General features: G+C 49.1%; 3 protein-coding genes across 3 annotated transcripts in view; 2 read left to right on the forward strand and 1 right to left on the reverse strand.

Annotated features, from left to right (window-relative positions):
* The window catches only part of MED16 (mediator complex subunit 16), a 29,710-nt gene extending 29,452 nt beyond the window's left edge, over positions 1 to 258 (forward strand). The window contains exon 15 of the mRNA XM_079960540.1: positions 33 to 258. Coding sequence (XP_079816666.1) covers positions 33 to 159 — 127 coding nt within the window. The 3' untranslated portion in view covers positions 160 to 258. The remainder of the gene's footprint in view (positions 1 to 32) is intronic.
* Positions 259 to 615: 357 nt separating this feature from the next.
* CFD (complement factor D) lies at positions 616 to 7,905 on the reverse strand. The gene is made up of 5 exons (XM_079960922.1): positions 7,710 to 7,905; positions 5,727 to 5,877; positions 4,317 to 4,461; positions 2,137 to 2,394; positions 616 to 1,066 (listed from the first exon to the last, which is right to left on the reverse strand). Exons 1-5 carry the CDS (start codon positions 7,768 to 7,770, stop codon positions 890 to 892), a joined length of 792 nt encoding a protein of 263 aa, XP_079817048.1. The 5' UTR covers positions 7,771 to 7,905; the 3' UTR covers positions 616 to 889.
* Positions 7,906 to 10,193: 2,288 nt separating this feature from the next.
* PLPPR3 (phospholipid phosphatase related 3) lies at positions 10,194 to 25,527 on the forward strand. The gene is made up of 8 exons (XM_079961083.1): positions 10,194 to 10,851; positions 14,989 to 15,128; positions 16,286 to 16,471; positions 17,949 to 18,078; positions 20,006 to 20,201; positions 21,047 to 21,104; positions 22,627 to 22,800; positions 23,476 to 25,527. Exons 2-8 carry the CDS (start codon positions 15,054 to 15,056, stop codon positions 24,766 to 24,768), a joined length of 2,112 nt encoding a protein of 703 aa, XP_079817209.1. The 5' UTR covers positions 10,194 to 10,851; positions 14,989 to 15,053; the 3' UTR covers positions 24,769 to 25,527.
* The last annotated feature ends 2,399 nt before the right edge of the window (positions 25,528 to 27,926 follow it).

The raw sequence follows: 27,926 nt of genomic DNA on the forward strand, positions 1-27,926 counted from the left end.
TTAAGATGCAACTTCCGGTCTTGACTCCGCAGGTGCGGCTGCGTCACCATGCTGCACTCGCCCAACAAGACGACGGCCGTCAAACAGTGGGAGCAGCGCTGGATCAAGAACTGCCTCTGCGGTGGGCTGTGGAGGAGGATGCCGCTGGGCTATTCGTGACAGCGCCCCCGCCAGGCCGGGAGGAAGGACTGCAGGGAAGCCGGACCGGAAAAAAATAAGGCGGTTTTGTAAATATAAAGGTTCTGAGTTTTGCAAAAAGGCTGTTTTCTTGTTTCTTGGCATTCCCTCTCCTGCAGAGTCTCTGCTTTTTCGAAAATTGAAACGCCCACCTCTCATCGGTTTGCAACAGGTTCGCACTTTTTCATATATGTTTTTAAAAATCGTTTTTAATGATTTTTTCCGATCCGAATTTTGCGATGCGCTTTTGCAAAAACCGCAGAAAACCGTGGGGTAACGAGCACGTCTGTGGAAACGACGTGCAAAAACGCCTTGCGCCAGGAGAAATTGTTGCTTGTAGGAAACAGCGGGGATTGTACAAAAAAACCAGAGAAAATTGTGCTGAAACACCGAAGGATTTTTTTTGCAGATTTGGAGAACGGAAGCCTGGAACGCAGGGGAAAGCCATGCAAAATCTTCTAATTTTTGCCTCTTTTTTATTATTAGTCTTATTTAAAATAATTATTACAAAATATTGCAGATACATATATATTTCAGATAAGCACACATATATAAAAAAAGAAGAAAAAGGAGGAAAAGAAGGAGAAGAAAAGTTGGAAGAGTCAATCAAATTTTCTTATTGAGATATTTGTAGAATAAATTTGGAAGAAACTCTTCCAATTTTTGCATCTTAAATTTGCGGGGCAAGGAGAGATCCTCTAGCTATTGGCGCTTAAATGGCCACGAGGGATCCGCTGGTTGCGTTGGCCAAGACACTGTCGATCCATCCGGCGTACGGAGCGGTTCGGGTGTAAATCCCAGGTTTCTTCCAGTTGCCACAAACTCGCGAGCCGGTGGAGACGACGGCTTCGGCGACGCCGTTGCAGACGAGGGGCCCCCCCGAATCTCCCTGGGGTGAGGAAAAAACAAGAACGTCAGATATTTGCCACTATTCTATAAGCCTGGGGTCAGCAAACTTTTTCAGCAGGGGCCTGTCCACTGCCCCTCAGACCTTGTGGGGGGGTCCGGACAAAAAAATATATATGAACCAATTCCTATGCCCTACAAATAACCCAGAAATGCATTTTAAATAAAAGCACACATTCTACTCATGTAAAAACACCAGGCAGGCCCCACAAATAACCCAGAGATGCATTTTAAATAAAAGCAACATTCTACTCATGTCAAAACATGCTGATTCGTGGACCGTCCGGGGGCCGGATTGAGAAGGCGATTGGGCCCAATCCGGCCCCCAGGTCTTAGTTTGCCTACCCATGCTAATAAGCCAAGTCCTGTGTTCGAATTATGCCTGCACTCCCAGGATTCTCAATGATGATGGTGATTTCTCATTAACATTTTATTAAACAGACATGACATACAAAAAACCCCCAAACCAATCTTGCATTAGATACTTCTAGACTTAAGAGATCATTATCACAGTATACGTAATCCCATTGTCAAGTTATCTAGAATAGAGTGTGCTATATAATGGAAATAAAAAGAGAGAAAGAAAGGGAAAGGAATATAAACAACGATAAAAGCGAAAAGTTGGCGTAACTAAAACTATCAACGAAAAAGCGGTCATTCATTCAAAAAAATAAATACTGTATTTTTTGCTCTATAAGACTCACTTTTTCCCTCCTAAAAAGTAAGGGGAAATGTGTGTGCGTCTTATGGAGCGAATGCAGGCTGCGCAGCTATCCCAGAAGCCAGAACAGCAAGAGGGATTGCTGTTTTCGCTGCGCAGCGATCCCTCTTGCTGTTCTGGCTTCTGGGATTCAGAATATTTTTTTCTTGTTTTCCTCCTCCAAAAACTAGGTGCGTATTGTGGTCTGGTGCGTCTTATAGAGCGAAAAATACGGTAATTTTGCAGAGGGTCGTTTAGTGGGGAAAAAACCCTGCGACGCGGCAGGGTGAGTTGCGCACATTGGAATCCTTCTCTTGCCCCGTGCGAAGAGGAACTCTCATGGAAAAAAGTACCTTGCAGGAGTCTCTTTTCTTGGAGTCGGCACACATCATTTTCTCGGTCACTTCCCCGTCGTGGTGAATCCGCTGGTTGCATCTGGCTCGGCCGATGACCCCCAGCTCCACGTTCTGCAAGATGTCCGGACGCTTGCCCGTGTTGCGAGTGATGCCCCAGCCCGCCACCTCACAGAGGGTCCCTTCGGGGACGTCCCTGGCCTGGCGTTGGAAAGCCAGCTTCTGCACGTCTGGGTTGAGGGAGGCCGCCTCTTCCAGCTGGTTGGCAGAGACGGAGAGAGACGGTTGAAAACAGAGGAGGTTTTCATAATAATAATAATAATAATTTATTATTTATACGCCGCCCATCCGGCTGGGTTTCCCCAGCCACTCTGGGCGGCTCCCAATCGAATATTAAAAACACGATAAAACATCAAACATTAAAAAGCTTCCCTAAACAGGGCTGCCTTCAGATGTCTTCTAAAAGTCAGATAGTTGTTTATTTCCTTGACATCTGGTGGGAGGGCGCCACCACCGAGAAGGCCCTCTGCCTGGTTCCCTGTAACCTCGCTTCTCGCAGGGAGGGAACCGCCAGAAGGCACTAGGGAGATGGACCCCGGTGTCCGGGCTGGACGATGGGGGTGGAGACGCTCCTTCAGGTCTACTGGACTGAGGCCATTTAGGGCTTTCAAGGTCAGCACCAACACTTTGAATTGTGCTCGGAAACGTATTGGGAGCAAATGTAGGTCTTTCAGGACCGGTGTTGTCTCGGCGGCCGCTTCCAGTCCCCAGTCTGGCTGCCGCATTCTGGATTAATTGTAGTTTACGGGTCACCTTCAAGGGCAGCCCCACGGAGAGCGCATTGCAGTAGTCCAAACAGGAGATAACCAGAGCATGCACCACTCTGGCCAGACAGTCTGCAGGCAGGTGGGGTCTCATCCTGCGTACCAGATGGAGCTGCCTTGGACACAGAACTGACCTGCACCTCCATGGACAGCTGGGAGTCCAGAGTGACCCCTAGGCTGCGGACCTGGTCCTTCAGGGGCGCAGTCACCCCATTCAGGACCAGGGAGTCCCCGACACCTGCCCGCCCCCTGTCCCCCAAAAACAGTCCTTCTGTCTTGTCAAGATTCAACCTCAACCCGTTAGCCGCCATCCATCCTCCAACCTTGCCGTTTTCAGCGCCACGCTCTCACCTAGTCCAAAACTTCTGGCGTTTGCCAGAATAGCCTGCGTCTTATTTGCAGAAGGGATTTCCCGTAATGCAAACGTCGTGTTTTCCGGAGAACCGGTTGCTCAACATTTTTCCACCTCTTTTGGGGAATTCCCTGAAACTGCCCTCCTCCGAACTTCTCGATTTCGGAGATCAGCGCTTCTTGCTTCCTTGTCGCAGAGATATTTTTGGGGAAAAGGGCAGTCAAAATGGCAAGGCGATCTAGCTAGGGCAACCCAAACCAGCCTGCCTTTGCCCCCTATTTTATTTTCAATTTAAATCCTTTTTATTGGTTTTTACAAATGCAAAATACAGTTAAATAGAACATAAACAAGCATAGAGACACGTCACACTGGTCCTGAAAGACCTACATTGGCTCCCAGGACGTTTCCAAGCACAATTCAAAGTGTTGGTGCTGACCTTGAAATCCCTAAATGGCCTCAAAGGTCCAGTAGACCTGAAGGAGCGTCTCCACCCCGGACACCGGGGTCCCTCTCCCGAGGAACTTCTGGTGGTTCCCTCCCTGCGAGAAGCGATATTACAGGGAACCAGGCAGAGGGCCTTCTCGGTGGTGGCACCCTCTCCCGTCAGATGTCAAGGAAATAAGCAACTATCTGACTTTTAGAAGACATCTGCAGGCAGCCCTGTTTAGGGAAGCTTTTAACGTTTGAAGTTTTATTCTGTTTTTATATGAACTGGAAGCCGCCCAAAGTGGCTGGTGGGAAAATCAGAGAGCCAGTATGGTTTAGGGGTTAGAGTGACTTACTGGGAACTGAGAGACCCGGGTTCAAATTTCCCCTTGGCCCTGAAGCTCAGTGGCTGTGACTTTGGGCCAGTCGCTGCCTCTCCGCCTGACCTAGTGAGGTTACAGGGAACCAGGCAGAGGGCCTTCTCGGTGGTGGCGCCCTCTCGCCAGATGGCAAGGAAATTGACAACTTTCTGACTTTCAGAAGACATCTGAAGGGCAGCCTTATCTAGCATCACTCACCTGTACCAGCAAGAGGTCATCGTGGTTGGTGTCTCGGTGGCTTCCGGGGTGGGGGACCAGCTGGCGGACCCCATAGAGGCGCTTGTGGGGCTCAGGGAGAGAGAGAGATCGTGCCCCCAAGAGAACCGCAAAAGTCCCATTGCCCCTGCGTGGAAAACCACCGTTAGGTTACTGGCCCAAAATGCTAGACTTCTGCAATGGGCTCTTTGTGGGGCTGCCCTTGAGCCCGGATTTGGGGGCCCAGATCGCCGACACCATTGCGGAAAAAGGCCCACCGGTCGTTCCCTTACTATTGAGCCGGGTTCGAGGTCTTGGTACTCATTTGCAAATCAGTTCCCATGCAAAATCCTATCATTCCTATTGAAGTTGAAAAATGTCCCCAAATCCATTGGGAAAAAAAATCTGGGAAACTTTATTTACAAGGCCCTGAACAACTTAGGTCCAGGGTCCCTTGGGAACGGTCGGAATAATTCCTCAATAAATTTTATTGGGATTTAGAAAGAGAAATAATGCAATGCTTAATATCGGATAGGGACGCGGGTGGCGCTGTGGGTAAAAGCCTCAGCGCCTAGGGCTTGCCGATCGAAAGGTCGGCGGTTCGAATCCCTGCGGCGGGGTGCGCTCCCGCTGCTCGGTCCCAGCGCCTGCCAACCTAGCAGTTCGAAAGCACCTCCGGGTGCAAGTAGATAAATAGGGACCGCTTACCAGCGGGAAGGTAAACGGCGTTTCCGTGTGCGGCTCTGGCTCACCAGAGCAGCGATGTCATGCTGGCCACGTGACCCGGAAGTGTCTCCGGACAGCGCTGGCCCCTGGCCTCTTAAGTGAGATGGGCGCACAACCCCAGAGTCTGTCAAGACTGGCCCGTACGGGCAGGGGTACCTTTACCTTTTACCTTTTAATATCGGATATTAACGAAAAACATTTATCTAAATGCAAAAAAGAAAAAAAAGATTGACTTCCTTCGACTACAATACGGTTCCTATCATCTCATATCTCGGTTGTCTGTAAACATTTTAAACTTTGTGGAGAGATAAATTTGTTCACCTGCGGAGTTTTCGATCTAGACTACGCCGGTCACAACTTGAGGAAGCTACCTTCTTTGTATAATTTATATGAATCGTATAATCATTCTCTCCTGTTTTTTTTCACCCGATTGATTTATTTAAAGTGATTTGACGCAGGATCTACTGTTTCCGCCAAGCGACAGAAAGGATTGGCTCGGCAGAGCAGCGAAACCCAGCAGGGAGATCCAAGGCGACAGCTCTGTCGGTTTAGAGCCCGGTGTGGAGATCACACCAAGGTTGCGGGTTCGAATCCTGTACGGGGCATCTGAATTGTGGCGGGTCAGGCTAGATGACCCCCAGGGTCCCCTTCCCGACTTGACAATTCTACAATACTAGGAATACTTACGCATCCTCCAGGCAATGGGCGGCGCTCAGCACCCATTCGTCGGCGATGAGGAAGCCCCCGCAGAGGTGCTGCCCATTCAGTTGGAGGGAGGCCATGTATGGGCGCCGGGGGGCATCCCGGCCCCCCAGGATACGGCCTCTGGGGCGGCTTGCTGAGAAGAGCACAGAGGGTTAGATTATGGGTAGGCAACCTAATGATCTGTATGCATATAAAAACGGTTGCTATTAGAAAAATGGGAAATAAAATATTTTTTTAAAAAAAATTAAAAGGGCACAGCAGCAAAGGAAAGAGGGAGGAGGAGGGCAGAGGAAAGGGAACGCAAGCCAGAATAAAGCAGTTTCTATGTTCCGGTGTTGTTTTTTGGGGAGTAGCACGGGGGTCCGACAAGCACCGGATCTGCCCCCCAAAACCCCCCAACATGCACAATTTTTGAACAAACTTGCTTAATAGGGCAGCATATTGAAACTCAGTTGCGCTTTTGTGCAATCTACTCGACCTGTTGAAATGAATGGCGGCGTGGTTTGGATGGATCTGCCCTGACTGGGAGCCCAGAAAATCCCGTATTCTCAGAGTAAACCCTAATTTGCAAGTCATGGGGCTCACCCAGCAACCTCTGAAAGTCGGCCTATATTTGCATCAATTAGCATATGCAGATGTTATGCAAAATTCGCATCCTGGACCCTGTGTTGTCTATGAAGTCCCTTGGAAGACACAGACAGCGTTGGACCACAAGGCAGCATAGCGGTTAGAGCGCTGGACGAGGTTCTGGGTTCGAATTCCCCCCGAAAGTCTCTTTGCGTCCACCTCCCTCTCTCTCTGACCAACCGCACAGGGTTCTTGTGAAGTTAAAACAGAGAAAAAAAGGAAAATGTCTCACTCCCTGGACAGAATAAGGCAGGCGATCTCTATGTGGGACAAGAAGCTACAGTTAGAACTGGATATGGAACAACTGATTGGTTCAAAATTGGGAAAGGAGTACGACAAGGCTGTATATTGTCTCCCTGCTTATTTAACTTATATGCAGAATTCATCATGCGAAAGGCTGGGCTGGATGAATCCCAAGCTGGAATTAAGATCACCAGAAGAAATCTCAACAACCTCAGATATGCAGATGACACAACCTTGATGGCAGAAAGTGAGGAGGAATTAAAGAACCTTTTAATGAGGGTGAAAGAGGAGAGCGCAAAATATGGTCTGAAGCTCAACATCAAAAAAACAAAGATCATGGCTACTGGTCGCATCACCTCCTGGCAAATAGAAGGGGAAGAAATGGAGGCAGAGAGAGATTTTACTTTTTTGGGCTCCATGATCACTGCAGAGGGTGACAGCAGTCACGAAATTAAAAGACGCCTGCTTCTTGGGAGGAAAGCGATGGCAAACCTAGACAGCATCTTAAAAAGCAGAGACATCACCTTGCCAACAAAGGTCCGTATAATTAAAATCATGGTTTTCCCAGAAGTGATGTGTGGAAGTGAGAGCTGGACCATCAAGAAGGCTGACCGCCGAAGAACTGATGCTTTTGAATTCTGGTGCTGGAGGAGACTCTTGAGAGTCCCATGGACTGCAAGAAGATCCAACCTCTCCATTCGGAAGGAAATCAGCCCTGAGTGCTCACTGGAAGGACAGATCCTGAAGCTGAGGCTCCAAGACTTTGGCCACTTCATGAGAAGAGAAGACTCCCTGGAAAAGACCCTGATGTTGGGAAAGATGGAGGGCACAAGGAGAAGGGGACGATGGAGGACGAGATGGTGGGACAGTGTTCTCGAAGCGACCAGCATGAGTTTGACCAAACTGTGGGAGGCAGTGGAAGACAGGAGGGCCTGGCGTGCTCTGGTCCAGGGGGTCACAAAGAGGCGGACACCACTAAACGACTAAACAACATAATAAATACCTAAATAAGATATATATATATATATATATATATATATATATATATATATATATATATAAATGAGAGAAAGCAGCATTGTGCAGCCGACTCACCATCTGCAGCGAAGAGGCCCAAAACTACTGGGAGCCAGATGGAAGAAAAAACCATCTTCATGTCAGGCTGCCGGGAATAGGTTCTGCTGAACTTAGGAAAGATATATATTGGTGTGTTTGCATGTGATTTCCGGGACGTATTTTATCGGCTCCGAAGCGTGGGATTTTATTTTCCCCCCTTCTCTGCACAAACACAGAAGAGGAAGCAGCCTGTTTGCCTTGGCAATCTGGCTGTTTCCTCCTTCAACACATGAAATCTGATAAAAGCTGTTTGCCAGAGCTCTGCAAGTTGCGTGGATTTCGAAATCCCCCGTAACAGAGTCCTTGGGACAGGCCTGTGTCATATGTCCGTCAATCGATAAGTCACATTCCTTTGGGGCGTTAAAAAAAGAAAAGCTCTTTGGGGTTTCCCGGGGGGGGGGGGAGGGACTCAACAAATTTGGGGGTTTCCCTAGGGAAAAAAACAACTCAAATGCAAAAATAATAATAATAAACTTGCCTAAAATCCAGGACAAACTGGAGCCAGTAAGTTGTATATAGCACAATTTGAGCTTTTTCTGCATCTAAATGTTTTCCAACCACTGCTTTATATTTTTGTCACAATGATCCTGTTGGTTTTTCTTTTACGTTGCATACCGCTTGGAGATCCGCCCGCCCCCCCACCAAAAGCTTCTAAATAAATAAAGTATGTCACCAATGAATCCTGCCTGCCGTTGCATGTCAGGCCCCGCCAAGGCTGCCGTTGCATGTCACCTATCAAGGTCCACAAACACCACCTGGGCATGAAAACCAGACTTTTAAACGGACTATTTTGGGTGAATATTGGGCAAGGATTCCTGGGATATGTTGGAAATCAGGGGAGGGGATTCATTCAGACCCATACAGCGGTTCCTTGGTTCCCGAACGCCTTGGTACTCAAACAACTTGGAACCCAAACACTACAAACCCGGAAGTAAATGTTCCGGTTTGCAAACTATTTTTGGAAGCCGAACGTGCTCCGTTTTGAGTGTTACACTGAGTTCTGTCTGCTTTTCCTATTTATTTTGCGTTTTTGTTTTGCGTATCTTTTTCTGTTTTTCGACTGTGGAACTGATGGATTGATTGTGTGACTGCAGTGCATTGATTATTGCTTTCATTTTATGGATCAATGGTCTGGTTAGAGAGTAAAATTCACGCTAAGTTGCTGTTTTGGGGGTTGTTTTTAAAAGTCCGGAACGGATTAATCCCTTTCGCATTGCTTTCTATGGGAAAAAGCGCCTTGGTTTTGGAACGCTTTGGTTTTGGAATGGAATTTCCGGAACGGATTGAGGACCGAGGTGCCGCTGTATTGAGATCATGATGGTCAAATGGAAGCAGGATCTGTCCCCAACTGCCCCCAACAGCTGTGGGATTATCCAAGTGGCTTAACCTAAGACTCTCCGCTCCCAATAAGTGCAGGGGCTGAAGTTTCCTCCTAATTCATAGCCTGGCCAGGGGGCTCAGGAATAAAGGGCAGCCACTCTGCACATGCTCAGAGGAAGCTACCTCTGAGCCCTTCGTAGTGGAAACAGGTTTGGGGGCACAAACCCAGCCCCAACCCCTCCTTTTCTTCCGGTTCCCCCAAGGTACAGTTAACCTGAAGACGGGAACAGGTGCAAAGAAACCAGCTCCCAAAGGATTTATCTCTCTCTGTGCTGGAACTACTCTGCCTATGCTCAGAGACTACTTCCGCCCACACCTCCCCAGGATGGAGAAACTGATTCTTGCCTGAATATATTTTTAATAGTGGGTTGCAAAGGCTACCCCACCCTCCTCCCCAAGGGTTATGAAATGGATTCTTGCCTGTTTTTTGGGAAAGTGGGTGAGATGCACTCTGCTTATGCTCAGGGACTACCCACCTTTCTCCTCAAGGGTTAACAAACTGATAACTGCCTGATTATTTTTTTGTTTTTAAGTGGGTGGGACGCACTCTGTTTACGCTCAGGGGCTATCCGCCGTCCTCCCCAAGGGCTATCAAATTGATAATTGCCTGGGTGTGGTTTTTTTTTTAAAGTAGGTGGGATGCACTCTGCTTATGCTCAGGGGCTAACCCCACCCTTTCCTCCCCGAGGACTGGGGAACCGTTTCCTCCCTAAAAATAATAATAATAAATTTGGCCCTAATCTAAAGGAAACTAAAAGAGAAGGCGGGGGGAAAACTGCCTGGGGGGGGTTGAAGCCCCCGGACCTGTTTTTTTTCCACCGAGAAAGAATCGAATGGGGGACCTGGAGGGGCGGTTTCTGTCGTTGAGTCTGTGCAGAGAGAGCCCCCCCGTGCGCAGTCAGTGATGGAGGGTGTGGCTCACGAGCCCATCTCTCCCCCCCATAAAGAAACCCCCCCCCCAGCATACCCTCCCCGCTCTCAAAACAACGCGCAACCCCAAATTTTGGCATTTGGAAATGCGCTCTTTGCGCCCAAACACCCGGGCATCACCGCGCTCTCTATGGAAACCGGAGGTTAGATAGAGACGCGCGCGCGGAGGAGCCGCCACCCACCGCCTCCCCCGCCTCTCCCCCCCACCCACAAATCAAACCAGCGGCCCCCCCCCTCCTCTTTTTCGCCCCTTTGTGCTCAGGCTTGCAGGAGCTGAGGCTAGAGAGAGAAAGAGGGAAAGAAAGAGAGAAAACCATGCTATCCATTTTTGGCTAGCGCAGAGCGCAGGGAAAGAGAGGCGGTCTGAACCCCCCCCCCCAGTTCCTGAGCCCCCCCTCTCTCCTTGGTGGGGTGCAGGTGGTCATTCTTCCAGTGCCAACCCACGCGCACCCCCACCCGGATTTTGAAAACCTCTCTAATTTCAGACCCTTTTTAACCAAGAATAAAGGAGAATTTATTATTTTTTTCGCTCTTCTCCAAAACCCCCCGGTGGTGGTGGGCGGAATCTAAAACTGGAAGGAGGACCCCCCCCCCCTTTTTAAAAAAAAAAAAAAAGCATGCACCCCCTTCGCCACTAATCCCAGCAAGAGGAGGCGATGGGAATGTCCTTTTGCATCCCTGAGCGGCAAAAAGGGGCGAGATAAGATTTTTATATTATTTTGGAGAGGGTTGCCTCCTCCCTAGATGCGCGCGCGCCCCCGCCCCGTTTCCAGCTGCAAATCGGGGGGGGTGCCTCGCAGATGCCGGGCAGGTAAGTTTGATTTTATTTTTAAAAAACTGTTTTTCCTCCCCTCCCCTCGTTTTCTTTCTTTTCTTCTGCCTCCATCATCCCCCTCTCTCTCTCGCTCGCTCGCACGCAAATCCAGGCGTCTCTACATCCACCCCATTTTGCGTCTCCAGACAAAGGGGTGGTTTGGACTCTGTGCCACGCTGACTGCAATGAGAACCCCCCCCCCTTCAAAAAGCAAGCAGGGGGCTATCTCTCTCCCCCCCCCGCTCCCCAGCTCACTCTCTGACATGTGCATTGTCCTATTAGAACCCATCCCCGAACAATAGCCGCAAAATATCCAACCCAAAAAAATTAAAGGAGAAAATTAATCGCAGAACAGTCCATTATTATTAGGGCGATTATTCCCAGTCACACATCACTTTGGGTTTTGGGGTGGGAATGGTCTGAGACCCAACAAGACCCCCCCCCCCCGTTTTATGCTGCGATGAGTATTTTTATTGATCGATCGATCGCTTATAGCCTCTCAGTCCTTGAAATGGAAAAGGGATTTTTTTATTTTAAAAAGGATGGATGAAGCTGTTTGGCCACTTGTAATTTCCGAAAGCATCCATTAGCTCGCGGGGGGACACACACACACACACACACACACACACACACACCTTGGGTTGCGGGTTCCTTCGGAACTCACCGCCACAAGATGCTGGTGTTGGTGGTTCCTTGCCCGCCTCCGGAACGAATCGGTTTATTTCGGTCGCTGACCAGAGAGCTCTACGCCTTTTTTCAAAAGGGAGTGGGCAGTTTAGACGCTGGTTATTGGTGTCGGCCGCCAAATGAAACCTCCATGTGGATATGAAGTCTATCTGCGAGTACCAGGGGCTGGTACAAGGGGGTGCTGTGACCTTGTAGGATTTCTCAAACTGGGATTGCTGGATGGAAACAGACCCTGAAACACTTCCCTTACCGGGTTGACTTAAAAAATAATAATACATTTCTACGGCCATTTGATGCATTCTCTTTCAGTGTTTTCTTTGCCTCCACAACAAGAGCCCTGGAGTCAGAAGCTGGCAGTTTCTGAGCCTCGGCTGGCCACCTCTGTAAAATGGGTTGATACTGATATTCCTCCTTTCCTGTTATCCCATGTTACAGAAGTAGCCAACAGAGACTCAACAGGGGCTAGAGGCTTGGCACAAACGCAGCTAAACCTCAGGTTTGGATCTGAGCTGGAGAGGCACGAAACACATAATGAAGAACGCAGCAGCTCAGAGCATGTGCAGAGTGCACACACCTCCCTAAGTAAATCCAGAAAACGGATTTGTTTGGGATCTGGGGAAGGGAATGGATTTCATAACAGAGGATGCCTTGCTCTGGGAAAATCCCAGGAGCTGTGAAATAACTGCTGGGTGAGTTATTTAAATTCATTCATTCCAATGGACAACATGGGCTTAATCATTTTTTTAACAACAACAAAAACCCTGTAATTCACGTTTAAAGCTTGTTTTTCTTGTTTTGTTCTATTTTTTTTAAAAAAGATATCTTTTATTAAATTTACAATTTTACAATTCCAAATCAACATTTTACAAACTTTAAAATACCCAACGACTTCCATTCTTCTCTTTCCATGGTTCGTTTTACATTTCACACATCTCTCCATCTTTCGCTATGACCGTTCAAATGGGTTTTCCGCTTTCACATCCATCAAATATTATTTTCCCCCGTTTTGTTCCAATCCATCCTGGTCTTCGGGAGACAGTGCACATATATTCTGGCCTATTCGACCTCTTTTTCTTAACGCCGACACGGACCGTTCATAACACGGGAATATTCTTCCCAATGTGGAGCAGGGGGGGAAGCGAAGGCAATCAGCAACAAATCGCTAAAACGCCGTTCGTTCCTCCTGCTCAGGCTGCACAGAAGTAGAATTTCAGTTCCTGAAATTCATTCCGATTGTGCAAGTAAAATATAACAGATGGAATTCTACAGGGTGGGGTCTTAAGTGTGTGAAAACAGTCCAGGTTCAAGGATCCCCAGATGGCGGAGGCGCCAGGTGTCATCCTGGCACCTGAGAATCTTCACTCGGTGGCAAACGGCCAAAAGCCGAGTGCGAAATACGCCTGGCTAATTTCGAACGCTGTCTGCTGTGGCTTCGAGACAGATGTTGGGCAAGAGATATTTCAGAGAGAGAGAGAGAGAGAGAGAGAGAGAGAGAGAGAAAGAGAGAAAGAAAAAGGAGGTTTTCTCCTTTCCATTTTTTAAACTGTATTATGAAGCCTCTTGCGTTACTTGGGTGCGGGAGTGGATTAAATAAGAAAATACAGATATGTTAGATCTGGAAGGGCATGATAATCGATTCGGATGGCATGCGTATTTATGGCACGAGAAAGGGAAAGTACATAAAGGATTTCGCAATCATATAATTAGGAGATCACTTTCTAAAGTGTGGGAATAATATAAAGACCTATTGGAACAAAAGACTCCATGGTGGTTGTCTCCAACAGAGGTAATGGCAATCAAAAAATTAAATAGGGACGCAATACGGCTTACATGTAGGGACCTACTAATGGAGATAGATGGGAAATTATAATATATTAAGTACCCTATTAAATCTAGAATCGAAAAGAATGTATTTTTAAGACTGTGAGAGATATAAAATAATGATATTAAAACACTAAAAAAAAGGCAACGTAAAGTATTAATAAGGGAGATAAAAGGGGTGAGTTTGCATTTACACCTGGCACTGGGGCACCAAATATATACTGTTATCTTGTAGTCTGTTAAATCTGGTGCCAAATTTTTGGATGTCCATATGTACCGAAAGCGATCGTTTCCCTTGGTAGCACACTGCATGGCCAACAACACCCCCCCCCCAAAATAGGATTGCAATAAGCCCCCACGCTTTTTCCTAAGGGTCTGTGATCTCTGCTATGACCGCTGGGACTCCGGGTATCGATTTGGGCGTTAAATGGGTCATTTTGACAGACAGCGGATCTATAGGACCTGGGGGGGGGGGAGATGGACGTGCATCTAAACAGGGTCCGATCCAATGTCAGTCCCGCTCAGAGTAGACCTGTCAAAATCAATATGCCTACGGTCTGCCCATGCCTGTGGATTTTAACTGGCTGGATTCATCGCTAGTCAAGTTCAGAGTAGACCCATCGGAATCGATGGCTAACGGTCCAGAGAGATCTGCATTGGTTCGCAGGACGTTTCCAAGCACAATTCAAAGTGCTGGTGCTGACCTTGAATGCCCTAAACGGCCCAGTATCCCTGAAGGAGCGTCTCCAGCCCGGACACCGGGGTCCCTCTCCCGAGGGCCTTCTGGTAGTTCCCTCCCTGCAGGGCATAGGGCCTTCTCGGTGGTGGCGCCCTCCCTTCAGACAGGAATAATTTTGACGCACACCTCTCTCTATCCTAAATTATTATCATTGTGGTTATCTCCCGCTTGGACTACTGCAATGTGCTCTCTGTGGAGCTCCCTTTGAAGGTGACCCGGAAACTACAACTAATCCAGAATGCAGCAGCTAGACTGGGGACTGGGAGTGGAGACCATATAGCACTGGTCTTGAAAGAACTCCATTGGCTCCCAGTACGTTTCCGAGCACAATTCAAAGTGTTGGTGCTGACCTTGAAAGCCCTAAACGGCCCAGTAGACCTGAAGGAGCGTTTCCACCCCAGACACCGGGGTTCTCCTCCCGAGGGCCTTCTGGCGGTTCCCTCCCTGCGAGAAGCGAGGTTACAAGGAAGCAGGCAGAGGGCCTTCTCGGTGGTGGCGCCCTCCCACCAGATGTCAAGGAAATAAACAACTACCTTACTTTTAGAAAACATCTGAAGGCAGCCCTCTTTTGGGAAGCTTTTAATGTTTAATAGTCTGTTGGAAGCCGCCCAGAGTGGCTGGGGAAACCCAGCCGGATGGGCGGGGTATAAATATTATTATTATTATTATTATTGGTCTTGTTGGTTTCAGCAGGTCTCCTCTGAGTAGGGCTCAATTGGATTCGACCAGTATAGGTCAGCATGAAACTTTTAAGCTCATCGTTGTGGGTTTGAGTCCCGCACCGGGCAAAGGGGGTTGGGCTAAATGACCACGAGGGTTCCCCTCCAGCTCTACAATTCCGTGATTTTAACTCCTGCTTGTTTTGGCTCTGTGATGTCCCGTGGCAGCGATGAGCAGGACCTAGGGTGAGACCCTGACCCACCAGATTCCTCTGAATCCCACCGCTGACACCATGATCTCGGCAAAGGAGAAGGCCAAGGCTCCGAAAGACAGCATGACTCTTCTTCCCTGCTTTTACTTTGTCGAGGTAAGCAGAACTTTTCCATCATCTATACAGGTAAAGGTAAAGGTAAAAGGACCCCTGACCATTAGGTCCAGTGGTGGCCGACTCTGGGGTTGTGGCTCTCATCTCGCTTTATCGTCCGAGGGAGCTGGCGTCCAGCTTCCGGGTCATGTGGCCAGCAGGACTAAGCCGCTTCTGGTGAACCAGAGCAGCGCACGGAAACGCCGTTTACCTTCCCGCCGGAGTTGTACCTATTTGTCTACTTGCACTTTGATGTGCTTTCGAACTGCTAGGTTGGCAGGAGCAGGGACCGAGCAACGGGAGCTCACCCCGTCGCAGGGATTCGAACTGCCGACCTTCTGATCGGCAAGTCCTAGGCTCTGTGGTTTAACCTACAGCGCCACCCTCGTCCCTATATCATTTGGGTAGGAGAACTTTATTTGGTGGATGTGCAAGATAACCAAAGCATTCTGGAGAATGATATATACAGTGACATTTTGGTTCCCAAACGCCTTGGTTCCCAAACACCAAAAACCCAGAAGTGGGTGTTCCGATTTTCAAACGTTTTTCAGAAGCCGAGCGTCCGACACAACTGTTGGCTATTGTTTCCAGTGCGCCTGTGCCAATCAGAAGCCGCGCCTTGGTTTCTGAACATTTCAGAAGTCAAACAGACTTCCGGAATGGATGAAGTTTGAGAACCAAGGTACCGCTGTATTTGGTGCCATCGAAATTATTCCATCAGGTTTACAGTGGGACCTTGGTTCCCAAATGCTGAAAGCCCGGAAGTGAGTGTTCTGGTTTTCGAATGTTTTTCGGAAGCCGGACGTCCAACCCCAGACGTTAAACCCTAGGATTTGCCGATCAGAAGGTCAGTGGTTCAAATCCCCGCAGTGACGGGGTGAGCTCCCGTTGCTCAGTCCCTGCTCCTGCCAACCTAGCAGTTCGAAAGCACATCAAAGTGCAAGTAGATCAATAGGTACCACACCAGCGGGAAGGTAAAAGGCTTAGTCCTGCTGGCCACATGACCCGGAAGCTGTACACCAGCTCCCTCGGCCAATAAAGCGAGATGAGCACCGCAACCCCAGAGTCGGCCACGACTGGACCTAATGGTCAGGGGTCCCTTTACCATTCCCCAAAAGATAGCGCCTGCTTCTCCCCCCTCTCTCCCTTTTGTCTCCCAGCTGCCCATTGTGGCTTCTTCGATTGTGACGCTCTACTTCTTGGAGCTGACGGACCTCTTCAAGCCGGCCAAGGTGGGCTTCCAGTGCTACGACCGGGCCCTTTCCATGCCCTACGTGGAAACCAACGAAGAGATGATCCCATTGCTTATGCTGCTCAGCTTGGCTTTCGCGGCCCCCGCGGCCTCCGTAAGTAGCATTCCGGCCCCTCCTTCCCTCTTGGGTTTTTATTATAGCTACAGTCGGTAGAGGAGGCTCTTAATCTGCGGGTCGTGGGTATGGGGGTCCCACACTGGGCAAAAGATTCCTGCTTTCCCATACGCACCAGCGTTTCTCGGATGAAAATAGGGACATTATTATTGTTGTTGTTGTTGTTGTTGTTGGCTTTGACTAGACTTCGCTGTCCCAGGGTCCTTTACCGTTACCTTTTACATTATTATTATTCTAGATACAGGTAGGTAGCTGTGTTGCTCTGCCGTAGTCGAAACAAAATAAAAAAATTCCTTCCAGTAGCACCTTAGAGACTAACTAAGTTTGTTCTTGGTATGAGCTTTCGTGTGCATGCACACGTCTTCAGATATCTGAAGACGTGTGCATGCACACAAAAGTTTATTATTATTATTATTATTATTATTATTATTATTATTATTATTATTATTCTTCCCTGCCCATCTGACACCAGCCACTCTGGGCGTCTTCCAACATATATAAAAACATAATGAAACATTAAACAAAAAACAAAACAAAATAATATACAGGCCTGCCTTCATATGACTCGGGGGTTGGATACCTCCAGACCCTCCAACGTTTCTCCCCTGAAAAGAGGGACATCCTATTCCATCCCCTCCAACGTTTCTCCCCTGAAAATAGGGACGTCCTATTCCATCCCCTCCAACGTTTCTCCTGTGAAAATAGGGACGTCCTATTCCATCCCCTCCAACGTTTCTCCCCTGAAAATAGGGACGTCCTATTCCATCCCCTCCAACATTTCCCCAATGAAAATAGGGACGTCCTATTCCATCCCCTCCAACGTTTCTCCCCTGAAAATAGGGACGTCCTATTCCATCCCCTCCATCGTTTCTCCTGTGAAAATAGGGACGTCCTATTCCATCCCCTCCAACGTTTCTCCCCTGAAAATAGGGACGTCCTATTCCATCCCCTCCAACGTTTCTCCCCTGAAAATAGGGACATCCCATTCCATCCCCTCCAACATTTCTCCCCTGAAAATAGGGACGTCCTATTCCATCCCCTCCAACGTTTCTCCCCTGAAAATAGGGACATCCTATTCCATCCCCTCCAACGTTTCTCCTGTGAAAATAGGGACGTCCTATTCCATCCCCTCCAACGTTTCTCCCCTGAAAATAGGGACGTCCTATTCCATCCCCTCCACCGTTTCTCCCCTGAAAATAGGGACGTCCTATTCCATTCCCTCCAACGTTTCTCCCCTGAAAATAGGGACGTCCTATTCCATCCCCTCCAACGTTTCTCCCCTGAAAATAGGGACGTCCTATTCCATCCCCTCCAGTGTTTCTCCCCTGAAGAGAGGGAAAATAGGGACGTCCTATTCCATCCCCTCCCATCCCTTGTCAACAAGCCCCGCCCACCTTGGCGGAGAAGTCACCGGGAGGGGAGGGGCTTGCTCTGACCCTGTCCTCTTCCCTCTCAGATCATGGTTGGCGAAGGCATCATCTACTGCCTGCAGTCCAATGTCAAAGGCCGCGCCAGCTCCGAGGGCAGTATCAATGCCGGCGGCTGCAATTTCAACTCCTTCCTCCGCAGGACGGTCCGGTTCGTGGGTAAGTTTGTCCCCATCCTCTGGTAAAAGGTAAAGGGACCCCTGACCATTAGGTCCAGTCGTGGCCGACTCTGGGGTTGCGGCGCTCATCTCGCTTTACTGGCCGAGGGAGCTGGCGTGCAGCTTCCAGGTCAAGTGGCCAGCAGGACTAAGCCGCTTCTGGTGAACCAGAGCAGCGCACGGAAACACCATTTACCTTCCCGCCGGAGTGGTACCTATTTATCTACTTGCACTTTGATGTGCTTTCAAACTGCTAGGTTGGCAGGAGCAGGGACCAAGCAATGGGAGCTCACCCCGTCATTGCGGGGATTCGAACCGCCGACCTTCTGATCGGCAAGCCCTAGGCTCTGTGGTTTAACCCACAGTGCCACCCGCATCCCTCTCCCCATCCTCTGAGCCCCCCCCCAAAAAAAACCACTTTTCAGGGCATACACAGGGCAGAGACTGTCCGGCTCTCCCTTCTCATTCAGCCTTGCAAAAAAGAAACGCACAAAATTCTTAGCATCCTCCCGAAGCCCAAAAAGCAGAAAACTCCGTAGCTCAGTGGCAAAGCATCTCCTTGCTCCCCCCCCCCCTTTGCCAAATCATTTTTATTGATTTTCCAAATCTTAACGAATCAACCACAAACCAAAACTAATTCAATACAGTTTTTCAATATTCCCACACTCAGTCCAAAATTTCCTCTTTTTGTGCCTCTTGCTGCCGCAGTTATTTCTAATTCGCTTTTCATTCCTTATCCTTAGCAGAGATTTTTGTTTCTTATTTTTAACCTATTATCCTTACGCATCTGCTACCTGTTTGCCAATTCCTGCATGTGCTGTATTTTAACACTTCCGAAAGCTGTGGTTGCTCGTGAAACCGCAATTGGTCGATAATTATTATTCCTAAAATAAACCCCCTTCCCTTCCTTCTGCGTGCACGAGAACCTAATAGTTTGCATTCATTAGATGTTCTCCCTTTGCTTCTGAATTAAGCATTGTCCGCTTTGTCCAAGATTCTTCCGGCCCAAATCCACTCTAATTTCCAGTCCATTTATCTCCTTCCTCCTCTCATGGTCTATTGTCCATTTCAAAACAGGAATTTCAGTGACATCCACCATATTGAGCTGATTCACGTCTAAGCTAAACAAGCTCTCACTTTGGGTCTCACTCTCTTGGGGGCCCCAAAAAAATTTAAAGGGAAAAAACACCTGGATGTACATTTCCAAAATATAAAATAAAAAACAAATAGAATAAAACCTACATGCAGCAACAGTGTTTTGTGTTGTGTGGGCTCCTAGGATGTAAGCCATGGGCTCCGCCTGCTCCCTAAAATATCACTGGTTTGCTCCTTTCTATATATAGGGTGCCGACATTCTGCTATTTATAATTACTAGCAGTCTGCATCATATGTCTGCACCTATTTCATGTTATGGCAAGTTTCTAGAGACCAGATGATGAGTCTTTGTAAACTGTGTTCCTAAAGGAACTTTAGAAATGTGTTTGCATTATTCAGTTCGTTGTGCATCAAAAACCATTTTGAGTTGGAGCGTCATAATCATTTCACTATCCATATACTTCTTCTTAATTGCACCTCACTATTAATATACTAGGGACGCGGGTGGCACTGTGGGTTAAACCTCAGAGCCTAGATCAGAAGGTCGGCGGTCTCAATGTCTTGAGATACCTGTGAAATCCATAAATGACCATGTAACATATATTCAACACACACAAAAAGTGACAATTTGTTGCGGACAAAGGACAGCTGGACATAGAAAGGGCCCCATTCCCTTCAGGAGCTGAGGGCCGCGTCAAACCTCAATCCGGCCCTGTCTGCGGTCCTGGCTTGGCACCAGAAACGGGTTTGGAGAGCTGGATAAGGACCCCATGCCCAGGCTTGCGCCCCTGGGCTCCATCCCTGCGAGAAACAAATCTTCTATGTCCCGGCAGGTGTCCACGTTTTCGGTCTCTGCGCCACGGCCCTTGTGACGGACGTGATCCAGCTGGCCACAGGGTACCACGCCCCGTTCTTCCTGACTGTCTGCAAGCCCAACTATACCCTTCTGGGCATCTCCTGCGACGCCAATCCTTACATCACGCAGGACATATGTTCGGGGCAAGACCAGCACGCCATTCTTTCGGCCAGGTGAGGCTGGGACGCGGTTTCAAAATTTGGTGGTGACCGGGGTAATATATTACCCCGGTCAAATTGGCAAAAATGTACAAAAGGGGAAACAAAGTTTTTTGGAAATGTAAAAATAAAGATGGGGACCATTATCATATGTGGTGGCTATGCGAGAAAATGCAGAGATTTTGGAACCTGATATATGATGAATTAAAGAAACTTTTTAGATACACCTTCCAAAAAACCCCGGAGGCATTCCTATTAGGGATAATAGGGGATGAAATAAAAAAAGAAGACCATAAGTTATTTCAATATGCAATGGTGGCAGCTAGGGTCCTTTGTAGCACAAAAATGGAAGTCATCAGAGATTCCAACAGTTATGGAATGGCAGGTAAAACTTTTTGAATATGCTGAATTAGCAATAATGACAAATAGAATTCGACACCAAAAAGGGTCAAAGGTCACAGAAGAATGGAGTAAATTTATGACATATATAGCATTGAACTGTAGAAGTTTAAGAACTACGGCAGGATTAGGATAATTCCTGTGATGTGTGTACAAAAGCAGAAGAAACTGTAAGAGGAGACGTGCATTATGAAAACCGCACCTGGGAGGAAAGGAAGTCGAGGCGCGATTTAGCGCAATGTAAATAAGACGACATTAAGAATGAATGTAAAGATTGTTTTATTTTGGGTGTTGTTTTTTTTTTTGAAAATGACAATAAAAAGTATTTTAAAAAGAAAATTCAGTGGTGACTGCCGCCCGCTGGAGCTAAGCGTGGGCTCCCAAATCGCCCCCATCTGCACCCCAGCCTGTAGCAATTGCTCCTGTATGACGTTTCTGTTTTTTCCCTTTCCTTTTCCCAGGAAAACCTTCCCTTCCCAACACGCCACGCTCTCCGCTTTTGCCGCCGTCTACGTGTCGGTGAGTCCCCGGTCCCCGTCCCTGATCCGCTGGCTGGAGGATCAGAATCGGCTGCTGATTCCTAGGAATTATCTCTGTGATCCAGGCTGGGGGGGGTTTGAGTATTGGGCTGCAACAAAGCCCCCACCCCAATTGAAACTTCGGTTTCAAGCCTTTACAGCAAGGGTGGCGAATTTTGCAATCTTTAAAATTACGTTCTTGTTTTTTAAAATGTTTTTATTAGCAATTTCAGCATATATCATATTCATTATTTTCCCCCTTTTTCCCACCCCCCAAACCCTCCCCCAGAGATTTCCCTCAGCAACTCTCTCCGATTTCTCAGTACATATTATTCTCTGCATGTTATAAAATTATACATATCCTTACATTATCTGTCTACCGTGTCATCAGTCAATAAATCTGTGCATGCTTATTCAAAACCTGCCCATTCATTTTGTTGTCTTTCTAAGTAATTTGTGAAAAGTTTCCATTCTTCTTTAAAGTCACAGTTGTCCTTATCTTGCAGTTTGTATGTCAGTTTAGCCAGTTCTGCGTAGTTCATCCATTTCCCTTGTCACTGTTCTTTTGTTGGGGTTTCCATCCTAAAATTATGTTTTCAAAAGCTTAGCATGTTTACTTTGTCATTTTTCCAACTCCCTGCCCTGTTTTACAAGGCACAGCGGCAAATGTTGAAGGGCAGGACCTTAATTGTGGTGGCCCCCTTAACTGTGTTCCCGCAACGGGAGCCCACAGCCATGCCCCCAATGAGTCCATAGCATCTCCACCCCCCATTGTCCATCCCGGACGCCTGGGTCCAGCTCTGAGGATCTTCTGGGAGAACTTAAGTTACAGGGAACCAGGCACAGGGCCTTCTCGGTGGTGGCACCCGCCCTGTGGAACACCCTCAAGGAGATAAATAACTACCTATAATAATTATTATTATTTATTTATAGCCCGCACATCTGGCTGAGTTTCCCCAGCTACTCTGGGCGGCTCCCAATCAAATGTTAAAAACAGCACAGCATTAAATATTAAAAACTTCCCTGAACAGGGCTGCCTTCAGATGTCTTTTAAAGATAGGATAGCTGCTTATTTCCTTCACATCTGAATGGAGGGTGTTCCACAGGGTGGGCACCACCACCGAGAAGGCCCTCTGCCTGGTTCCCTGTAACCTCACTTCTTGCAATGAGGGAACCGCCAGAAGGCCCTCGGGAGATGGACCCAGGTGTCCGGGATGAACGATGGGAGTGGAGACGCTCCTTCAGGTATACAGGGCCGTTTAGGGCTTTCAAGGTCAGCACCAACACTTTGAATTGTGCTCGGAAATGTCCTGGGAGCCAATGCAGATCTCTCAGGACCGGTGTTAAGTGGTCTCGGCAGCCGCTCCCAGTCCCCAGTTTAGCTGCCGCATTCTGGATTAATTGCAGTTTCCGAGTCACCTACCTGACTTTTAGAAGGCATCAGAAGTTTTTTTTTAAAAAAATGTGATGTTTTATTACGTTTCAAAGAGCGCCTTCATGACCCCCTCCGTCAATCTTTGCAGATGTACTTCAACTCCATCATCTCCGACAGCACCAAACTCCTCAAGCCCATCCTGGTCTTCGCCTTCGCCATCGCAGCCGGGATCTGCGGCCTGACGCAGATCACACAGTACCGCAGCCACCCCATCGACGTCTACGTGGGTTTCCTGATCGGGTCCGGCATCGCAGCCTATCTGGCAAGTCTCTTCTCCTAAGACCCCTTTCCCGGACTTTGGGGGGGACACGGGTTTGGGGCCACCTTGCTGAAGCTCAAGAGGTCCATGGCGAGTCGGGGCCCGGGTGGGCGAACACGTGAGAATGCTCAGGGAGGCAGGAGAGGATATATTGTTTATTAATATCCTTCCTAATTTGCACTGGCAAGTTCTATAACAGGGGTCAGGAAAGTTTTTCAGCAGGGGGCCGGTCCACCGTCCCTCAGACCTTGTGGGGGGAAGGACTATATTTTGAAAAATAATAATAATGATGAATGGATTCCTATGCCCCACAAATAACCCAGAGATGCATTTTAAATAAAAGCACACATTCTACTCATGTAAAAACACACTGATTCCCAGACCGTCTGCTGGCCAGATTGAGAAGGCGATTGGGCTGGATCCGGCTCCCGGGCCTTAGGTTGCCTACCCATGCCCTATAGAGTCCTTAAGTGGCTTCCCTATCAGTAGGAGAAAATAGCAGAGGCCACACAGACAACACAAAAGGAAAGAGGGATGAGGAGGGATGAGGTTGTGTAAATGTACATCCAGTTTTCCCCCCTTTAATTTTCTTTGGGGCCGCCAAGAGAGCGGGGCCCTAAGCCGTAGCTTAGATGTAAATCCAGCCTTTAACATCTGTCGTCTTCTGCCCCCAAACAGGCCTACCATGCTGTGGGCAACTTCCGCGCTCCGGCTGAGAAGGCCCCGTCCAACCCCCCCGCCAAGGACGCTTTGCGGGCCCTGACCCAGCGGGGCCACGACTCGGTCTACCACCAGAACAAGTCGGTCAGCACCGACGAGCTGAACCCGCAGACGCGGCTGGAGGGCATCAACCGACAGGTCCAGCGCGAGAAGAACTCCCTGGGCAGTCTGAAACGGGCCAGTGTTGACGTGGACCTCCTGGCCCCTCGAAGCCCCATGGGCAAGGAGAACATGGTCACCTTCAGCAACACGCTGCCCAGGGTCAACACACCCTCGATGGACGACCCCGCCCGGCGCCACATGACCATCCACGTCCCCGTGGACGCCTCGCGGTCCAAGCAGCTGATCACCGAATGGAAGCAAAAGTCCGTCGAAGGCCGGGGGATGACCTTGGCCGAGGAAGTGGCCCGGAGGGTCGGCTCCGACTGCTTGGTTGGAGAGGACGACGAACATATCCCGCCATCGCTGTACCCCACCGTCCAGGCCCGGACAGCCGAGCGCGCCGCCATGGGTCCCAGGGTCCTCATCCAGCCGAGACCCGGAGCGACCCAACTGGTTCACATCCCCGAGGAGAGCCAGGCGAATGCCGGGGCCAACATTTCGCCCAAGAGCAGCTCGGCCGTGCGGGCGAAATGGATGATGATGGCCGAGAAAGGGTCGGCGTCCCAGAGAGTGGCCAACCCGCCGCGCCTCATGCAGGTCATTGCCATGTCCAAGCAGCCAGGGATGGTTTCGGTTACACCCAAACATTCGGAGACATCCTCGTCGTCCACCAGCTCCGATTCCTCGCAGTACCGGTCGCCGTCGGAACGGGACAGCTCCAGCGTCGTCACCATCGACGCACACGCCCCGCACCATCCGGTCGTGCACTTGTCGTCCGGGAACGGGCCATGGGAATGGAAAGCCACCCAGAAAGTGCCGGACGGGATGGACACTTACGAGCTGAATGACATGGCCAAGGATTTCCGCGGCTTCCGGCCGGCCAAGAGCGCCGGCGTCTCCCCGGGGTCATCGGTCAGTGACATCGAGCAAGATGAGCCGCGGTACGGCAGTGTGGCCACCATCAACGTAGCGGCGGGAGTGGGGGGCGGAGAGACCAGCCCGGCGGAAAACATGCTCGGGGGGCCCAGCCGCGAGTCGACGCTGCGCCGCAAGCCGACGAGCCTGACAGTCAGCGAGAAGGACAGCCAGGCGGAGGAGACAGAAAACTTCTACAAGAAGATGCAGGCCAACCGGCGGTTCAAAGACTAGGTGCCAAAACGGGATGGGAACGATTCCTCCCCACGTTTCCAAAAATAAAATTGATTTTGCTCGCTGTCTCCATGGCAAAGATCTCCGTTTACCGAGCGTCGAACAGCGGGGATCTGGTGTCTACTTTGGGGAAGCTCTGTGGACCAATTTTTGGGGATTTCCTGCTGTTTTTTAGCTAAGGAATCGCCCGCCCCTCTTCTGGATTATCGCGGGGACATTGAGGGACCGCTGAAGGGATTGTTTTTTAAATACCCGACAAATTACTGGTGCTGTTGATTTGCAGGACATGTGTAATTTATTCGTAACTACTGATTGTAAAGCCGGCCAGAGCAGGGAGCCTGGCATGGGGTGGTTTAAACATTACAGAAGGGACACAGGACTTTACCCCTTGGTACAATCTCCCATTGCCCTGGAGCCAGCGCGTTTTTGGGAGGGTGTGTCGTATTTGGAAAGTCAGGTGGGTGGGTAATTTAGCTTGCAAGACGAAGCCCCCCCCGCGAGTGATAATTCGGAGACGTTTTCTTTGTCTCCAATGCAAGCGGGGAGGGAATCTATAAATACCTGGTTTGCCCAAAGGAGACAGAAGAGGAGGAGGATAAAAGTATTGGGAAAAGATAGGATGTCTGGCTAGGGGAAACAGAAGAGTCCGTCGTGTCCGTTCTTCCCTGCAACGGCCAAGGAGATAATAATAATAATAATAATAATTTATTATTTGTACCCCGCCCATCTGGCTGGGTTTCTCCAGATTATACTAGGAGGCGACAACCTCTCTGGAGATAGCCTGCCCTGTCCTTGGGGGCTCTGGCTGTTGGGAGGCCCCCCCAGCGAGCACCAGAAGTTATCAGGCCAATACGTTTTGTTTGGGGCAGGCGAAGGGGGCCTTCTTGGAGTGCTGGATTCTGCCCTCCCCAAATTGGCACAAAGCGAAGGCAGGACTAGTGGGGTTCGGAAGACCCCGGTTGCCCTGTCTGGAGAAAAACGGCGGCCATTATTAGTCCTGAGGCTTCTGGAACAGATTCCGTCGTGCCCCGAAGAATGTGATGGGGAGAAATACGTATTATGAGGGTTTATAGCGTGGCATGGCTCAGTGGTTGAAGTAGGGAGGGAATGTAAAATGTATAGCCTTATGGGGGGGGCCTTTGGGGTTGTAGAGGGGGTGGGCACCCCCTCTTCGCATGAGATGGGTTTATTAACTTGGGGGGCGGGATGGGGAGGGAGGAGTGGGGCTCGATTTCAAGATGCAACGTTATCGAGACGTCAAAAGTTACTACTGTAAGATCCAGTATTGCTATAGACCAGGTTTCCTCAAACTCAGCCTTCCAGGTGTTTTGGACTACAATTCCCATCATCCCTGACCACTGGTCCTGCTAGCTAGGGATCATGGGAGTTGTAGGCCAAAACATCTGGAGGGCCAAGTTTGACGAAGCCTGCTATAGACAACCAGATGTTTCCTTAACTCAGTTCCAGGTGATGGGATTCGGAGTCCGGCAACATCCAAAAGGGCGTCAGGTTAACAAGGCCGGTTTAGGAAGTTTAAGTAAACCAGGAATGCTCTCGCTGCCGAAAACTGAATACCCCATTTAATGATTATCTGAAATTTATCCTCTTCCTGCTCAGGCGAGCGAGTTTCCTGAAAGAGGAAATAGCCATGGTTTCCGCCAATTTGACGGAATTCCATTTTTAAGCAAGCGCCTAATCGGTCCTAGCGGAAAAGGCTGCCCTTTCTTTGGACTTTGTTGTTAGGAAAGCTTCTGGGCAGACCCCCGCAAGGGTCCCTATTTTCCAGGGCAAGTCCTGGACATGCAGAAGAGGTCTTAGTTTCTGATTTGATCCCAGAATCCCCTGCTTTCCCTTAGGACGTCCCTTTTTTCATGGGAGAAGCGCTGGAGGGGATGGAATAGGACGTCCCTATTTTCATGGGAGAAGCGTTGGAGGGGATGGAATAGGACGGCCCTATTTCCAGGGGAGAAACGTTGGAGGGGATGGAATAGGACGTCCCTATTTTCAGGGGAGAAACTTTGGAGGGGATGGAATAGGACGTCCCTATTTTCAGGGGAGAAATGTTGGAGGGGATGGAATAGGACGGCCCTTTTTCAGGGAAGAAGCGTTGGAGGGGATGCAACTAATAGCTATGCCCAACTAAGCTATACTGAGACTCAAGCATTGAAATGAATTGGCCTGTTAGTCCTGCCCATTCATTCCAATGGGTTTCAGTAGTCTGTGATGAATCCTATATATATATATATATAGTTTGGGGTAGGTGGAGGGAAGACCACACAGCATTGTGGAGGGCTCCCCAAAAGGCCTCCGGGAATTCTGGGCCTCTGTTTCCATAGCGACAGCGGCTGGGTACCCGAGCGCTGTGTGCAGGATCCGCCATTTTATGGGGAATGTTGGCATGGATATAAGCATTTATGTCTGTGAGGAAGGAATGTATAACCTTATGGGAAGATGATGGGGGGGCTGTTGTTGTTTTAATAGGGCCCCCCCAACAAATGGCATGGGGAAGTGGTTAGGTAGGAAAGGGGGGTCCTTTTTGAAAGGGGAAGCATGGGGAGAAACGGGCACAAGGTGGACATTAAAGGCATTTATAAGGTTCCTCTCTCCCTGGTACTTTTAAGGAGCAAGAAGATGCAATTTGTGTACAATTGGCATGTGCCCATTTACCGTATTTTTTGCTCTATAAGACTCACTTTTTCCCTCCTAAAAAGTAAGGGGAAATGTGTGTGCGTCTTATGGAGCGAATGCAGGCTGCGCAGCTATCCCAGAAGCCAGAACAGCAAGAGGGATTGCTGCTTTCACTGCGCAGCGATCCCTCTTGCTGTTCTGGCTTCTGAGATTCAGAATATTTTTTTCTTGTTTTCCTCCTCCAAAAACTAGGTGCGTCTTGTGGTCTAGTGCGTCTTATAGAGTGAAAAATACGGTAAATGCACCGCTGCAAACCTCCATGGTCCCGCCGGCGCCATGATTTGCAATGTATCCACCAGTCCTGTGAACAATTTTTAATATATATATAAATGGGGGGGGGCAGAAACAGGAGACTTGGAGCCCACCCCTTAAGAACGACCCCCGCAATTCAGGCATCAGGTGGGTCGTTGCTTTCGAGAGCTTTTGGGAAGCCTTGCTCTGTCACCGAGAAATAAAAATTAACCATGGAC

Source organism: Podarcis cretensis (genome assembly GCF_951804945.1).
Source record: "Podarcis cretensis genome assembly, chromosome: 18".
NCBI lineage: Eukaryota > Metazoa > Chordata > Lepidosauria > Squamata > Lacertidae > Podarcis > Podarcis cretensis.

Excerpts from the sequence above, each read along its gene's own strand:
- PLPPR3 (XM_079961083.1), top strand. The coding sequence starts at position 15,054 with ATGATCTCGGCAAAGGAGAAGGCCAAGGCTCCGAAAGACAGCATGACT. Across the intron at positions 15,129-16,285 it reads CCTGCTTTTACTTTGTCGAG|CTGCCCATTGTGGCTTCTTC; the intron begins GTAAGCAGAACT and ends TTTGTCTCCCAG. Across the intron at positions 21,105-22,626 it reads TTGCCGCCGTCTACGTGTCG|ATGTACTTCAACTCCATCAT; the intron begins GTGAGTCCCCGG and ends CAATCTTTGCAG.
- CFD (XM_079960922.1), bottom strand. The coding sequence starts at position 7,770 with ATGAAGATGGTTTTTTCTTCCATCTGGCTCCCAGTAGTTTTGGGCCTC. Across the intron at positions 5,878-7,709 it reads GGGCCTCTTCGCTGCAGATG|CAAGCCGCCCCAGAGGCCGT; the intron begins GTGAGTCGGCTG and ends TGCTCTTCTCAG. Across the intron at positions 2,395-4,316 it reads ATGACCTCTTGCTGGTACAG|CTGGAAGAGGCGGCCTCCCT; the intron begins GTGAGTGATGCT and ends TCTGCCAACCAG.